The sequence below is a fragment of the Pongo pygmaeus genome, chromosome 11 (assembly GCF_028885625.2).
Source record: "Pongo pygmaeus isolate AG05252 chromosome 11, NHGRI_mPonPyg2-v2.0_pri, whole genome shotgun sequence".
Lineage (NCBI taxonomy): Eukaryota > Metazoa > Chordata > Mammalia > Primates > Hominidae > Pongo > Pongo pygmaeus.
The window spans coordinates 131,695,307-131,708,513 of NC_072384.2; the positions used below are offsets into that span (position 1 = coordinate 131,695,307).

General features: G+C 41.6%; 1 protein-coding gene across 1 annotated transcript in view; it reads left to right on the plus strand.

The window, feature by feature from the left end:
* The window catches only part of PSMD1 (proteasome 26S subunit, non-ATPase 1), a 115,568-nt gene that overhangs the window by 26,368 nt on the left and 75,993 nt on the right, over positions 1–13,207 (plus strand). The window contains exons 14-16 of the mRNA XM_054477588.2: positions 282–478; positions 1,725–1,820; positions 3,818–3,882. Coding sequence (XP_054333563.1) covers positions 282–478; positions 1,725–1,820; positions 3,818–3,882 — 358 coding nt within the window. The remainder of the gene's footprint in view (positions 1–281; positions 479–1,724; positions 1,821–3,817; positions 3,883–13,207) is intronic.

Consider the following 13,207-nt stretch of genomic DNA (forward strand, 5'->3'; position numbering starts at 1 on the left):
AAATGTTATCTAAATGTCTCCTTTGAAATCACTATAGGATTTGATGGTACATTCTGTCAAGATTTAAAAGGAAAACAACCCTAAATATGAATGTGCGAACCCTAAATGTATGAATGTGCTTCCGCATAAAGTATCCTTTTTACCAGATGGTTTAAAAAAATGCTATCAGAAGCTAATGGTTTTTTTGATAGTTTATGCAAAAAGAGTGCTACTTTCAGTTGGATGTTTTATTGACTTTAAAAACGTAACTCTTTGTTAACATTTTACTCGTTACTTGCTAGGGGAAGCAGCTGGCCTGGCCCTGGGATTGGTTATGTTGGGCTCTAAAAATGCTCAGGCTATTGAGGACATGGTTGGTTATGCACAAGAAACTCAACATGAGAAGATTCTGCGTGGTCTTGCAGTTGGCATTGCTTTAGTAATGTATGGGAGGATGGAAGAGGCTGATGCTCTCATTGAATCTCTCTGTCGTGACAAGGTGAGATCACATACATCCCTCACTGTCCATTTATCTCCAGCATGTAAAAAACACTTAACTTCACTGGAAATTAACTCTGTTCCCATCAGTACATGTAGGGACATTTATTCATGAAACTTCTGGCAATGTATATGAAGCCTAATAGAATTTAAGAAATAAAAGCACTGATTAGAAAAGGTACATGGGAGTAATTTGAGGATTTTAAATTTTGCTATAGCTTCAGATCGGTGATACTCTCATAAGCAGATTCAGCATAGTTCTTTAGGAATTCACGAGTTGATTTCTTTTAGAAATAATATTTTTGGGCCAGGCGCAGTGGCTCACACCTGTAATCCTAGCATTTTGGGAGGCCGAGGCAGGTGGATCACTTGAGGTCAGGAGTTCAAAACCAGCCTGGCCAACATGGTGAAACCCTGTCTCTACTAAATATTGAAAAAAAATTAGCCAGGCATGGTGGCGGACACCTGTAATCGCAGCTACTTGGGAGGCTGAGGCACGAGAATCGCTTGAGCCTGGGAGACAGAGGTTACAGTGAGCAGGGATCGAACCACTGCACTCCAGCCTGGGTGACAGAGCAAGACTCCATCTCAAAAAAAAAAATAATAATATTTTTGGAATGATTTGATAAGTCATTTAATAAGATACAAAGTTTACTTCATTATTCTTTTATCAGAAAACAGTACCAATCTCTATACTTGTTTATTTGGGTGAGGTTTTTTTCCCATTGCCTTTTGTTTTGTTTTTATAATGGTGTTGTATATGGTGGGTAGTTAGTGGCAGGTAATACTGTCCTCTATAATCAATAAGAACCACTGCTATAGTTTATTGATAAAATTATTAATTAATTTGTTCAGTTATCAGGCTCCATCTTTCTTCCACTCAGCACTCAGTACCCAGGAATTTAAATAAGGTAAAAATGTAGAATTAGAAGCCAACTTCCTCGCTTGATTGATAAAAGGAAGTGGACTGCCATAGGAGTGGCTGTTGCTGTTGACTTGACTTTATACTTCCTAAAAAGTATGAAGCAGGGCAGGCATATTGCATAGCGTATTGGGAATTACTTCCTTCAGTATTTGTGTGTTTTATTGCCCCATTTATTTCAAAAACTACCAACCACAAAAGAGTTATTGAGCTCATCATTTCCTACCTGAGACCAGCTTACTTGGTGGATGCCACTATGCCTGTTAGACTGTAGAAGTTACTGTTTGAAATAAGTTGATAATTAATGTTAAATTATTTTTCTTAGGACCCAATTCTTCGAAGGTCTGGAATGTATACTGTAGCCATGGCTTATTGTGGCTCTGGTAACAACAAAGCAATTCGACGCCTGCTACATGTTGCTGTAAGTACTCTGACCTTTCTTGGGAATGGGGTGGATGGAAAAGCTTGCAGATGGACAATAAGTGTCTAGGTGACTGCAGCATCCACAGTGCATGACCACTACCAGTGGTCTTAGGTTGTGATTCTCATTTACTGGACCCAACAGGCCATAACCTAGCACTAGATTCACTTAGCTTTTCAGAAGGATATGGGACGGGATAACAGTCCTATATAAATGGAAGTCCTTAAAGCCATTCAGGTGCAACTTCTAAAATCCTACTGCAAGGAGCACCCTCATTTGTAAGGGATAAGACCTTGTGAGTATGTGTGGCCACCCTAGGATAGAGAAATTCAGTGAAGAACAGGAACCATTTATTTCTTTTTACAGCCAGTAAATTAGCTTCCACATACACCTAATGGGTGCAGTGGCTCATGCCTGTAATCCCAGCTACTCTGGAAAGTGAAGTGGACAGTGAGCTATAATTATGCCACCACACTCTAGCCTGTGCGACAGGGCAAGACCCTATCTCTAAAAAACAAACAACCCCCCACCCCCACACCCCGGGACCCCTAAGGAACATGATCTATTACAAGAGATGCACTGCACAGGAAAGCCAATGCCCATGTTTTCCAAAAGGCTTTCCACTCATAGTTCTCCTAATCCAAATGCAGTTATCAGCAATAAGTAATATTGCCTGGTCACACAGTGGACATTCCACATGTCTTAATAGGTTTTTATCATCATGGTGCTGGGAAAAGGTAAACCAAGGGTACCTTTCTATGCAGAAAGACTTAGAAATATTGTTAACTCCTTTTTCCCAGAGATAATATTTTCCACAGTATTTATTAGTAATTAATAAATAATTTTTTTTAGCAGTGCAGTATGTTCTAAATGTTCATATTTTGCAAAAGCTGTAATGCAGCTGAAATAGTCTTTTTCTTTTTTCTTTTTAGCGACTTTGAGACAGGGTTTCGCTCTGTCACCCAGGCTGGAGTGCAGTAGCACATCACAGCTCATTGCAGCCTCAAACTACTGGGCTCAAGTGATCCTCCTCCTACCTCAGCTTCCCATGTAGCTAGAACTACAGGCACACACCACCGTGCCTGCCTAATTTTTTAACTTTTTGTGGAGACAGGGTCTCGCTGTGTTGCCTAGGCAGATCTCGAACTCCTGGGGTCAAGCAATCCTCCTGTTTTGGCCTCTCAAAAGTGCTGCGATTACAGGTGTGAGCCACTGTGTCTGGCCAGTTGAAATAGTCTTAAGAAGTAGCACTGGGGCCGGGCGTGGTGGCGTACACCAGTAATCCCAGCACTTTGGGAGGCAGTGGTGGGCAGATCACCTCTGGTCAGGAGTTTAAGACTAGCCTGTCCAACATGGTGAAACCCCATCTCCACAAAAAATAGAAAAATTAGCTGGGCATGGTGGCACACGCCTGTAGTCCCAGCTACTTGGGAGCCTGTGGCAGGAGAAACACTTGAACCCGGGAGGCAGAGGTTGCAGTGAGCCAAGATTGTGCCACTGCACTCCAGCCTGGGCGACAGAGTGTGACTCTGTCTTAAAAAAAAAAAAGAGAGAGAGAGAGAAAAATAACCCTGAATCTTAAACTTTATCAAACTGTGAAGACTTCTAAGCCCCTGAATTGAAATTTTTCAATAACTTTTTCTAAATTGGGGACAGAAATTTATTCTTCAAAAATACATGTGGCCAGGTGCAGTGGCTTATGCCTGTAATCCCAGCACTTTGTGAGGCCAAGGTGGGAGGATCTCCTGAGCCCCAGAAGTTTGAGACCAGACTGGGCAACATAGGGAGACCCTGTCTCTATAAAAATAAAAATACATGTGTCTATTTTTTGAATGTGTTCATTTACTGTATATGTTTAGAGGTGTGCAACGTAATGTTTTGATATACCTATCAGTAGTGAAGTATACACTCACTGTGGAATGATGCTGACCTCTCATATCAGTTTGGTCTAGTGATAGACTACATGGTATAATATAATCTTAAACTTTTCCCCCTAGGTAAGTGATGTTAATGATGATGTCAGGAGGGCAGCAGTAGAATCACTTGGGTTCATTCTATTCAGGTAATAACTTCAAACTTCTTATTCTATTTATATTTCATTTTTTTTGGAAATGTGGTAGTCACTGCCGAAACTACCAAACAGTAGTTAGTCACTAAACAAAAACTAAATACCTGAGGAGTATATCTGGGTTCAGAGTGAGGACCATTTAATAGCGAAATTGGTATTGTTCATCTGAAAAAGAACAAAGTATATCATGGGATTCTGAGAACCTCTTTGAGTAGTAGTAAAATAATTTAGTTATTTCTGTTCATTTTTTGGTAGCATTTTGCTTATTCATTTAACTTTTTAAATCCAAATAACACATCCAGTACTCCTCTTCTTGTATATTGGTAGTTCAAATGGATATTATCTCCTACACAGGTTTGTAAAGTTTTTGAAGGTCTTTAATGAAAGTGAAAGGTAATGGGTTTTGTTTAAATGCCAGAGTGAAAATTTTTTAAGATTATCTTTTACTTGTAGTCATGGAGATGTCCTTGGCAGTATGATATAGTTGTGTTTAAGAAGTCATACTCTTGGCCAGGTGCAGTAGCTCACGCCTATAATCCCAGCACTTTGGGAGGCCGAGGAAGGCAGATCACGGGGTCAGGAGTTCGAGATCATCCTGACTAACACGGTGAAACCCCGTCTCTACTAAAAATACAAAAAATTAGCCATGCGTGGTGGCACGCACCTGTAATCTCAGCTACTAGGGAGGCTGAGGCAGGAGAATTGCTTGAATCTGGGAGGCGGAAGTTGCAGTGAGCCAAGATCGCGCCATTGCACTCCAGCCTGGGGTGACAGAGTGAGACTCCTCTCAAAAAGAAAAAAAAAAGAAGTCACACTCTAAACCCATCTGCCTGGGTTGACTCCTGACTCAGCTTCTTACTAGCTGAATGACTTTCAGTAAGTTGCTCAACCTCTTTGCGCCTCAGTTTCCTTGTCTTTAAAATGAGTATAATCATAATACCCATCTGAGAAGATGTTTTTGACAAGTGAATTAATATATCTGCAGTGCCTTTAGAGCGGCGTCTGGTACTAGCAAGCACTAAGTGTGTATTAATAATGTTAATTGTAGTAGTTGTAGTTGTGGAGTTGGTGGTAGTATTAATAGATGTAATAGTAGTTCTTCCAGTAGTTCATTACTGTCTACCTAGATTCAATCTCAGACATCAGTGTTTCTCTTAGCTAAGATACAGGCATACCTTGTTTTACTACACTTTGCTTTATTAAACTTTGCAGATACTGCATTTGTTTAAAAATTGAAGGTTTGTGACAACCCTGCATCAAGCAAGTCTATCAAAACCATTTTTCTAACAATGTGTGCTCATTTCATTTCTCTGTGTCACATTTTGGTAATCCTCACAATATTCCAGACTTTTTCGTTATTTTATCTGTTATGGTAATCTGTCATCAGTGATTTTTGATGTTACCATTGTAGTTGTTTTGGGACACCATGAACCACACCCATATAAAACAGCAAACTCAATCAATAAATGTGTGTTCTGACTGCTCCACACACCGGTCATTCCTCCCTCTCCCTCTCCTTGGGACTCCCTATTCCCTGAGACACAATAATATTGAAATTAGGCCAGTTAATAACCCTACAATGGCCTCTGAGTGCTTAAGTGAAAGAGAGAGTCCCACATTTCTCACTTTAAATCAAACTAGACATGATAAAGCCTAGTGAGGGAGACATGTCGAAAGCTGAGATAGGCCAAAGGTAGGCTTCTTGCATCACAGATAGCCAAGTTGTGAATGCAAAGAAAAAGTTCTTGGAGAAAACTAACAGTGCTACTCCAGTGGACACGCAAATGATAAGAAAGTGCAACAACCTTATTGCCGATAAGGAAAAAGTTGTAGTGCTCTGGAGAGAAGATCAAAGCAGCCACAAGCTTCCCTTAAGCCAAAGCCCAATACAGAGCAAGACCTTAACTCTTCAGTTCTGGAAAGGCTGAGAGACGTGAGGAAGCTGCAGAAGAAAAGCTTGAAGCTAGCAGAGAGCTTGGTTCATGAAGTTTGGGGAAAGAAGCTGTCTCCATAACATGAAGGTGCAAGGAGAGGCAACAAGTGCTGATGCAGAAGCTGCAGCAAGTTACCCAGAAGATCTAGCTAAGATCATTGATGAAGGTGGCTATACTAAATAACAGATTTTCCATGTAGACAGAATAGCCTTCTATTTGAAGAAGATGCCATCTAGGGCTTTCATAGCCTAGAGAGGAGAAGTTAATTCCTGGTTTCACAGCTTCAGAGGACAGGCTGTTCTTGTCAGAAGCTAACGCAGTGGGTGACTTTAAGTTGAAGCCAATGCTCTTGTATCATTCTGAAAATGCTAGGGCCCTTAAGAATTATGCTAAAGCTATTCTACATGTTCTGGAAATGAAACAACAAAGCCTGGATGATAGCATGTATTAGTCAGGGTTCCCTAGAGGGACAGAATTAATAGGATATATATATATATATATATATATATATATGAGTTTATTAAGTATTAACTTAAACATCACAAGGTCCCACAATAGGCTGTCTGCAAGCTTAAGGAGCAGGGAGAGCCAGTTTGAGTCTCAAAACCGAAGAACCTGGAGTCCAATGTTTGAAGGCAGGAAGCATCCAGCACAGGAGAAGGATGTAGGCTGGGAGGCTAGTCCAGTCTCTCCTTTTCACGTTTTTCTGCCTACTTTATATTCCCTGAGAGCTGATTAGATTATGCCCACTCAGATTAAGGGTGGATCTGCCTTCCCCAGCCCACTGACTCAAATGTTAATCTCCTTTGGCAATACCCTCACAGACACACCCAGGATCAATACTTTTCATTCTTTAATCCAGTCAAGTTGACACTCAGTATTAACCATCACACAGCACATCTGTTTATGTGGTATGCTAAATATTTGAAGCCCACTGTTGAGACCTACTGGTCAGAAAAAAGATTCTTTTTAAAATATTACTGCTCATGGACAATGCACTTGGTCCCCCGTTGGTTCTGATGGAGATGTACAAGGAGATTAATGTTATTTTTCTGCCTGCTAACACAATAACCATTCTGCAGCCCATGGATCGAGGAGTAATTTTTTACTTTCAAGTCGTATTATTTAAGTCATTTCTTAAGACTGTAGCTGCCATAGGCTGGGCGTGGTGGCTCACGCCTATAATCCCAGCACTTTGGGAAGCCAACATGGCAGATCACCCAAGGTCAGGAGTTCGAGACCAGCCTGGCCAACATGGTGAAACCCTGTCTGCGGTGAAATCTCGTCTGTACTAAAAATACAAAAATTAGCTGGACATGGTGGCAGGTGCCTGTAATCCCGGCTACTCAGGAGGCTGAGGCAGGAAAATCACTTGAACCTGGGAGGCGGAGGTTGCAGTGAGCTGAGATCACACCATTGCGCTCCATCCTGGGCGACAAAGCAAGACTCCATCTCAAAAAAATAAATAATAAATAAAAAAGACTAGCTGCCATAAAACGTGATTCCTCTGATGGCTCTGAGCAAAGTAAATTGAATACCTTCTGGAAAGCAGTCACCATTCCAGACGCCATAAGAACATTCATGATTCATAGGAGGAAGTCAAAATATCAACATTAGCAGCAGCCTAGAAGTTGATTCCATCCCTCATGGATAACTTTGAGGGGTTCAAGGCTTTAGTGGAAGAAGGAATTGCAGAATTGGTGAAAATAACAAGAGAACTAGAATTAGTAATGGAGTCTGAAGATGTGTCTGAATTGCTGCAGTCTCATGATAAAACATCAATGGCTGAGGAGTTGTTTCTTGGGATGAGCAAAGAAAGTAGTTTCTTGATTTGGAATCTACTCCTGAAGATACTGTCGACATTGTTGAAATGTTAGGTATGGGAAAAAATAAAAAAGAAGTAATCACTTGTTGGGTCTGACCTGCAGACCCTGGCCGAGCGATAGATGAAAGAAGTTCTCAGACATGGATATCCAGTGAAGGAGTGGGCTAGGGGGCTGCTGGCACTAGGGCCAAAGAGAGTTAGCCGCCCTGATAAGCCAGAGATGCTCGTGTTTATTTAGTACAGATTTAATGAGAAAGGCTTGGAGCAAACACAATTTGTGGGTAATTAACATTGTCGACCCACCAAGTGGAGAGCAGTCCTGCACACGAATGATCAAAGATTCGTTTCTGGAGACAAGAGTAAACAAGTTTATCTAGATAAGTTCCTTTACATTCCCTTGTTATCTAACCCTTGCTCTTAAGAGAATTTAACTGCCTTCAGCTAAATCCTCTTGAAGCTTTTGCAAAACCTCCCAGCCTTCCAAGAAGGTTTGCATCTTTCCCTATAATTTTTATAACTTCTCCCACCACCCTGACTGATCTCCTACATCTCCCCCTTCCTTTTCTGTTTTTTGCATCAGGTTTTGTTAATTGAAGAGTACAGATGTGTGCAGCAGCAGGTTTGTTAGGCATAGTGGTTATAACTCGTTTTCCAGCTTTGCATCCTAGAATTAGTAAATAACATAAGACAAACATGAGTATAATCAGTAACATTCTTTTCCAAGCAAGGAGTGACCCCCAGGAGTGGGGGTCTATCCAGGAGAGATGTTATCTCACATCCTTCCGTATGGCTGTTTGTTGGGCTTATAGATCTATGGTGTTTAGGGATTCTAGAATTTTAGTTTTAAGCTGCCTTACATCTGCTGTTAAATTATCACGTAAGGTTCCCCAGGGGTGTTGTTTCACCTCATCCCAACTATGTATTGATTGATTCCAAGGTAGAGAGGTGACACAGATATGCTTATGCTCCCAGTCACAGTTTAAGTGCTGTCGGAATGCCAGTGCATCTTGCTGCTCCCCTCTATATTCTAAGGCAGCCTCAGGGGCTTGCAGGCGTGCAAGAATCTTTTGATCTGTACCCTGCTGTAAGAGAAGTTCATTAGACACATTTTTGGCCAAGTTATCTACAAAGGTAGCTGTTTGTACTGATTCAGTAATAGAGGCCACAGCAACACTAGCAGTTGCTAAGATGACTATGGCTGAGACTATAAAGGTTTTATAAGTGTGTCTATGAATCTTTTGGGTCTGACCTGGGACAGGGCATGTTCTCAGGTGGCAAGAACAGAGGAATCTTGCCAATCACGTGTCAAATTGGTAGGAATGCTTCAGATTGTCTCCTTAATACCATGATACTAGTAATACTTAAACTAGATATAATTAGTGATTCATGAGGCAAACCAAACCTGTCCCTGCACTCGGGTCACAAACATGGAGTTTTGGGGTGTAATGGAAATACTGGTTCCCATAAGGAAAACATATGGATGGGTAGTGCAAATCAGGCACTGATCTGTGTGATTATGAATAAAGGTCACAGTATAGTTGTTACTGGAATTATGGTATGTCCCATACCAGGTGTAAAGGGAGATGCTAAGATGTCCCAGGCACCATAAAGTGTCTTGGGGTGGCATGGACTCTACTTGGGATCTGGGATATCCTGTCCCTCCATCGGCCCAAATTATAGGGGAATGCAACGTGGCTACAAAACCGTGATTGATGCCACGATGAATGAGGACATCAGTATGGTTGCTCTGCAAGTGTCAGTGGGGGCTCCAGTCTAAGATGTTATAATAGCCTAAGTGGAGTCTACGGGCTTGTCCACCATGGCAGACCTCCCAGCCGAAGTGGAATCTGTTACTTTCCTGGCTATGTTCTTTAGCACAGGAAGGAATGTTGGGGAAAGTGGCATTGGTTGCATTGCCCAGTTTGAGGCTATCTGCAACCAAGAATGTTAAGGCATTTCCTTTGCCATGATGTAGCCATACTTGAGTTTGGGCAGGTACACAGTAAGGGTTGGAACTTTTATAACTAATGCACAGTGGGAGGATAGTGGAGTGATATATAGTGTTACCTGGCATCTTAATCTAATGTGTGACGTTAATGAGGGACCCCACTGGGGATAAGTCAATCCCTCCTAGCCAAAAAGTTACGTTATTAGAGGTTGGGAAGGGAGTGTCTGCCCAAGTAAAAGGGCAAAAGAAAAGCAGATCTAAGCCAAGCAGTTATGTTATTAGAGGTTGGGAAGGGGGTGTTTGCTCAAGTAACAGGGCAAAAGAAAAGCAGATCTAAGAGATGAGCCCAATAGAGAGTAGCAGGTGCAGGTTGCAGGCAGAGTGAGAGAATAAGAAGGGTTAATACCCTATGAGAGTTGCAATGTACAACAGAAGGCATAGCAAGGAACAAATTATGTGGAGTGAATGGTGTCTGTGTCTGGAGCAGGATTCGCTCAGCCTCCTGAGTTGTCTTCTTCATCATCCCCCAGGTAAAGTCCGGGGCTTGTGTCATCCTAGGAAGCCGCGTCGTCCGGGGCTGCGGGTCCTGCAGGGACATTTCCTTCATTTCTGGTACCGGGTTGGGTCCTAGCCACACCATGGCATGATTTGATGTGTCGTGCTAGAATCCAGAGAGGACCTGAGGGGGTGTGAACACAAGCATATCCTCTTTCCCATGTAAGCAAATCATTTGGACCACACCATAAATTACTATTTACATTTTTCCATTAAACTGCAGGTTTTATGTCTTGAGAGGTTTTAGCAAAGTGCTTTTCTATGGCTGATTGAAATTTATCGTCTAAATTTTAAAAATTAAGGGTAAATAAGGCTTGTGCCAGTAGTGTTGCCAGGTTCTTACCCATATTCCCCATTTTTTGTTTTTTTGAGCATATTTTTAACAGTGGAATGGGTATGTTCTACCATGGCCTGTCCTTGGGGGTTATACGGGATGCCTGTGGAATGTTGGATGTTCCACGTGTGACAAAATTGTTGAAACTGTGAGCTGGCATAAGTCAGACCATTATCAGTTTTAATTTTTGTGAGCCGCCCTATAAACACAAAAGTTAAGAGAAGATGTTTAATAATATATCGGGTGGACTCTCCAGGAAAAGTATGTGCACTAATTAAGTGAGAATTGGCGTCAATGGATACATGTACATATCTTTGTTTTCTAAATTTAGGGACGTGAGTAACATCTGTTTGCCATAACTGATTAGGTTCTAGTCCTCTAGAGTTAACACCTGTTGAAGGAGGGGCGGTGACGTCCTCTAGGGTTAACACCTGTTGAAGGAGGGGAGGTGCCTGTGAGCTGGCAATCTGGGCATTGCAGGATAATTTCTTTAGCTAGCCTTTGGGTGAGTTTAAATTGTTTAGTTAAATTTCTCCAATTTTGGTGGAAAAATTGATGCAATTGGGTGGCTTGGTCAAGCAGTGACGTCATAACTTGCAGATCTGCTTGTTCATTGCCATAAGCCAATGGGCTGGGCAGTGAGCTGTGGGTTCGAATATGTGTGATAAAAATAGGATGTGTACGTTGATCCAGCCATTGCTGAAGTCAAAGAAAAAGTGCACACAGGGTGGGCTCGAGAATGGACTTGAGGGCTGTTTCAAGGTTCTGCAATAAATAAACAGAGTAAGCAAGGTCACTAACAATATTGATGGGCTGAGCAGAAAAAGTTTCCAGTGCCAGTATTAAGGCTCCAACCTTAGCTCTCTGAGTGCTAGTAAATCCAGAATGAGTAAGGGAATTATGTGGTTTCTACCAAATTGCCACTTTTCCATTTTTACCAGAACCGTCAGTAAAAAGCATTAAAGCTTTGGGTATGGGGGAGTGAACTACTTTTGTAAGCACAACTACAGGAGTATGAGATAAGAACTGAATTAAGTTTGTCAGCAGGAAGGGCATGCTCTATATGGCCTGTATAATCAGAAAGTGCTATTTGCAGGTCTAGAGATAAGGGCAGTACTGCTTTGAATTGCTTTTTACTTAAAGGAATTCTATGACATCAGGGTCATAACCTAGCGACCGATTGCATTGTCTGCGGCTTGTATAGATGACTTTATTAACTAGCTGGATATAGGGAGATAGTGTTTTAGTCCAGGTATGTGAGCAAAAAACCCATTCTAGGAAGCATAGCCCTGGGGCCATTTGTCCTATTAACCCTGTCGGGGAGTGTTTAGTAGGAAAAACAAACAATTGAACTGAATAGTTTGGGTCTATGCGATTTAGTTGCCTCTGAGAAATAGCTTGCTCTATTTCCTCAATTTCCCTTTTTGCTGCAGGAGTTAAATACCTGGGAGAGTCTGGGGCTGTATTGCCCTTTAGGATGGAAAACAGGTTTTGCAGCTTATCAGTAGTCATGCCCAAGGTGGGACGAAGCCAATTAATATTGCCCAATAATTTTTGATAATCATTTAAGGTGTATAAGTTGCTAGTATTTAATTTAACCTTTTGAAGTCTTATTGACCGGGAAGTTAGCATGTATCCAAGATATTTCCAAGGAGAGGACATTTGCACATTTTTAGATGCTATGTTTAAATCTCTTAACTGTGTGTTCTTTATGACAGAGGCATATAAACTTAAAAATACTGGCTTTGTTGGGGCTGCTAGTAAAGTATCATCTATAAAATGAATAATCTTGCAATTAGAAACTTTTTTTCTACTAGGGAGCAAAGCTTCATGACATGATGCTGACACATGGTAGGACTATTTATTTAGCATCCCTTGAGGAAACACTTTCCAATGAAGTCAGCAAGCTGGCCTTTCATTATTGATAGCTTACCAGCTATCAATAATATGCAATAGGTATGGTAAATGCAAATTTTTCTCTGTCCTGTTCTGCAAGGGGAATAGTATAAAAGCGGTCTTTTAAGTCAATAACGGCTAAAGGCCAATCTTGAGGAATCGCTGTGGGGGAAGGGAGGCCCTGTTGAGGCCCCATGGGTTGCAAATTAGCATTAATAGCCTGTAAGTCATGAAGAAGTCTCCATTTGCCAGACCTTTTGGGAATGACGAAAATGGGTGAATTCTGAGGGCTGTTTGACAGTTCTATATGGCCAGCTTGTAATTGCTCCTCAGCTAATTCATGGGCTCTTTGTAATTTCTCTCCCTGTAAAGGCCACTGCTCTACCCAGATTGGATCTGGAGAGAGCCATGTTAAGGGTAGGGGAGGAATAATACCAGTGGCCATTATTAGAAAGAGGTCTGCAGAGTGACCTCAAACCTCTTGTAAATGGGCTAGCGGCTCCATTCTTTCTAATGCTTTTTTTTTATCTCTTTATAAGCTTTAAAATAAATGGGTTCATGTACCTGACTGCCTTGTTGATCTTGCATTACCGGGCAGGCTAAGAGCTCCCCTTCTAATGCTGCTTGCCTGAGACAGGATCCCATAGCTGTAGCATATCCCTTGTCTTTTTTCCAATTTATTGGAGGAGGGGACTCAGGAAAAACCTCCATTTCCTTTTTGTTGTTTTTGCCTGTTAATGGCGGGGCTGAGGGAGATGGAGTCGGTAAGGTAGGTGACGGTTCCTCTTCCCCACCCTTTTTAGGCACTTCTGTGTATAGCAGGACCA